Source organism: Cajanus cajan, chromosome 1, assembly GCF_000230855.2.
Source record: "Cajanus cajan strain Asha chromosome 1, NIPB_CcT2T_4, whole genome shotgun sequence".
In the NCBI taxonomy this organism is placed as follows: domain Eukaryota; kingdom Viridiplantae; phylum Streptophyta; class Magnoliopsida; order Fabales; family Fabaceae; genus Cajanus; species Cajanus cajan.
This window is the reverse complement of record NC_138517.1, coordinates 78,318,654-78,322,887: the sequence shown is the minus strand read 5'-3', so window position 1 is coordinate 78,322,887 and position 4,234 is coordinate 78,318,654. Positions and strand designations below refer to the sequence as shown.

At 34.8% G+C, this 4,234-nt stretch overlaps 1 protein-coding gene across 1 annotated transcript; it reads left to right on the top strand.

Moving 5' to 3' along the window:
- Positions 1 to 812: 812 nt before the first annotated feature.
- On the top strand, positions 813 to 1,430 carry LOC109803802 (uncharacterized). Its single transcript, XM_020365477.1, has one exon. It carries the CDS (start codon positions 813 to 815, stop codon positions 1,428 to 1,430), a length of 618 nt encoding a protein of 205 aa, XP_020221066.1.
- The last annotated feature ends 2,804 nt before the right edge of the window (positions 1,431 to 4,234 follow it).

Sequence of the window (4,234 nt, the reverse complement as noted above, 5' to 3'; positions counted from 1 at the left end):
CTAACATAGAGTTGGGTTCTATCTATTGCACGTAAAATGTTAAAATTATTTTAAAAGAACTAAATAAAAAAAAAAAAATAAGGGCCGAGTTACATGCAAGGAACGGAGAGAAAATAAGTAAAAACTCGGCGTTTGAGGTCCCGAAAGTTTCGTGCTCAGAGATGAATCGAGTTACGACACTTCACAAACTAAGGGACTATGGGTTTTGAGATATTCGCGCGAGTCTTGTTGAGATATACCGAAAAAGTTTATCTCAAGAGTTAGTAATTTCTCAGTTCCATTTATTCGCTGCAAACATTTCGACAATAGATGCTTGAATGTGCTACATGGCAGGTTTGGCCAAAAGAGGAACTGTTTATAAGTCACACTCATCTTAATTTTTATTATTATTATTATCCAATAAAACAAAAATACTTTTCTTTATGTTAATTTGATTACTTTTTTTTTGTATTTTTTAATATTCATTTGAGAAGAAAAAAAAAGGCTTAGAATTGATCTTGGCTTCTGTCCATTATTATTTTAAAAGAAAAAAGATTAAATACCGTAGGAAGTAAGAGAAGACTAAGAGCAGCATAGTTACATGCAGCGAATATAGAGAAAAAAAAGGTAAAACAAGAGTTAGTTAGAGACCAGAAACTCAGGGTTTTAAGATATTGCTGTTGAGAGTGTTGTTCGGATATACATATACCGATCCATAACAGCTTATAACCATATCTCTCATATATCTTTCTATATATATGAATCAATGACATATCTTCTTTTCCTCACTTCTCAAAGTGAAATAATTTTTGGAGAGCCTCATCAGAGAAGGAATGCAAAACACACAAGATTTTCTGAGTCTCTCACCTCCTGCAGGTAACGTGCATGCAAATGGAAATGGAAATGGAAATGGAAATGGAAATGGAAATGGTCGTTCTCGTCGTGCACGCAGCCATGCAAAGCATGAAACCATACCACAACCCTTTCCTTGGGCCACGGTAAGGCGAGCCACGATCCGGAACAGAAGGTACCTCTTGCAAAACAAGATTACTACCATAACGGGGAGTGTTCAGTGCAAGAGGTGTGGTGAAAGGTTTGAGATGCAACTTGATCTTGAGAACAAATTGGATGAAGTGTTGAAATTCATTGAGGAGAAGAAAGGAAGCATGCATGATAGAGCCCCTAGGGAATGGGTGGACCCCAAGTTGCCAACATGTGAACATTGCGGAAGAGAAAATAGTGTGGCGCCACTCCTTGCTGACACCAAGAAAAAGTCCATCAATTGGCTGTTCTTGTTCCTTGCTCAAAAGTTGGGTTGTTGCACCATTAAACAACTCAGATACTTCTGCAAGCACACCGATTGCCATCGTACTGGTGCCAAAGATCGCCTTGTTTATTTTGCCTACATGGGCCTATGCAAACAGCTTCTTCCTGAGTTGTTCGACACCTGATCATACCACCTTCTCTCAGAAATTGTTGCACGGTCCAGGATCATAATCAATCTCTTCGTGCCAAATAACAACACTTTTAATTTTTCAAATAAATAAATAAAAGGTCACATTGAACCCTTTGGTTCTGGACCATATAATAATTTCTTCCTAGCCACCTTTCGCTGGGATTTTGTTGTCTCATGGTTTGCAGCCGAGGCTTTCCTGTTAGATTTTCACTATGTGTTATTGATTTGTTTCTAGTAGGTGTTGTTGTCTGCGTCTATTTTTTCTTCTCTGTGGCAGTATTTGTATCAGGTATGCTGAATCATGGCATTCTTTATGCCTATATTTGGCTTTCTTTTGCTGTTTTTAATAAATTTATCTTGGCTTGTCAAAAAAAAACCCTCAAACCTAGAGCTTGCTTTGGTTATATCACCAGTGAATATGTTTCTGAATCTAGGTCTTTCCACCATGTGATTTTTGAATTCAGATTCAACTGTTATTTTATTCTTTAAGAAACAATATGATATTATAATCATTTCAAAATTTGGTAAAGCAATCTCTTTTGACGTGTTATTATCTGAAAACTCCTATAATGAATCTTAACAAAACTACTGGCTTTTACACATTTGTATTTGTATGTTGATGAGGTAAATGGTTGATTTTTCTCAAGTCTGCTGGCTCTGGATGGTTCGTACCAGTAGCATCCATGTGGACACTGGCTCTTGAGCCCGAAATGTACATCAATCAAGGAAGAGGCACAAATACGAATCCAGTGTAAATCTTGGTTTCACACTCTCATTATCTACCCGAAAGACTGATAATATACTGATAATGAGAGTTTTGTTGATCAACGTGACGTTACCTTTTGTCCCATAACTTTTCTTTTTAAAGAGTTTAGAAAAAGTGGAGTCAGAGTTCAATAAGTTAATATATGCTAACAATTGAGAATTTGATTTTTTTTATAAAAATAATAGTTCTGCTATCTCTAATGAGAAACTAATTAATATAATGTTAAATTGTTTTACGGTCTAAACATGTTTCTCAATAGAGAATTCCACATCAAATGGCTCCATTTTTAGATGATGGTGGGTTTGGTTGAATTTTCAAACTTAATTTTATTAGAGTTAGTTTTGGTCTTATATAAGACATGGTAGAGAGATGGAGACAAGAGACATGTACATTTTATTGTGATATATTTGCAACGTTTTGCAAGACCATGAATATTGTGATATATTGGAGGTGTGATATTTATTGACAGTTTGATAAGTTTGAGGAGATTACTTTCCTTATGTAATTTTGATGCAATAAAGAATTATGCATGGGGTATTGTGGCATTATGATGTCTTTATCAACAGTTATGCTCATCGAACAATTATATTACCTCGACAATTGGTGGATTGGTCATTCTTATGCAATTATGGGCATGAGAACGTTTTCAAAAGGTTAATTCCACCAATTTGACCACTCATTCCTCTTGGATGTCTAGTGAGTTTAAGGTAATAGTCAAATTATATTAAATTTTATAAGTTAAGCTATATTAAATTGGATTGGAATTTAACAATTTACATTTTTATTTTAGGTGGTCTAGCACTGGTCTTGGAATAAATATATGAGATGACCTAAAATATTTTGAAAACAACTTGACCTGATAAAGCGAAAACATGTAAGCCTTTTTTGTCGTCATTTATAAATAATAATATTTATTTGATTAAAAGTATATAATGTTTATTAAATTGTTTTAAGATAAATTGGTAACAATACTCTAAGGAGTTGATAGCCTAGATACGTGTGGAGTGCACACATGGGTGTTATATATGGGGGTTTGTATATCCCCTTATTTCTCATATTACCCGTGAGTGACATCAACCAGACAAAGTAATAAGATAAATTGGTTATCAACTAGGGATGCTCATGGTTAGGATATTTAAATAACCTAACCATAACCATTTTATAATCATATCTACAAGTAGTTATTATAACCTAAACATAACCAAATTTTAATAATCAATTATGATTTATATAATAACCAGTTTTAAATTTTAATAACCAATTATATTTTTAAGACCAATTATATAACTAGTTTTAAAAGGAAAAAAAGAATAATTTATATTTAATGCACTTTTACAATAATTTTTATATCTTAGCAATTATCGTTATATAAACTATCATAAAATGGTATTTCATGCCTTTGTGAATTTTATGTTGTTCCAGTAAGGGGATAGCAGCCGGAAAACCCTTAGTGATGTGAACCTTAAGAGAACTTAGCCGTCGTCCTGACCTAGAATATTCAAGAATGAAAAGAACCTGATTTTCACCAGTCCCCTTTCTCCTTATTTATATGGGTTTCATATACGTGCTACAGATCTTTGATCCTCATCCCTTTAAATGCTCACAGATCCCTCTCTATAATGAGTTTATGAACCTCATTTATGATCGTAATCAAATTTACGCAAGAATCACAGAAATCACAACCTTGATTAGTTTTACCGGAACTCACTCATCAATACACCTATGAGTATGACTATCCTAAAGTTTGGGTTGTTTGGTCGGATGGAAACTAGGAAGGTATGTACTATTTGGCCTGCTAGGCAAATTGGAGACCAGGAGGGTACACAACCTTCTTGGCTTACGCGTTAATGAGGCAAAGAGACATTGATTGGTTAGCTCGATAAATTGGAGATCCGGAGGGTACACAACCCTCTTGGCTCGAGCATTAGTGACGCGTAGAGTCATTGATCGGTCAGCTCGTCAAATTGGAGATCTGGAGGGTACACAACTTTCTTGGCTCGAGCGTTGGCGACGCATAGAGACATTGATCGGTT

Coding starts and splice junctions, on each gene's coding strand:
- LOC109803802 (XM_020365477.1), top strand. CDS start 813: ATGCAAAACACACAAGATTTTCTGAGTCTCTCACCTCCTGCAGGTAAC.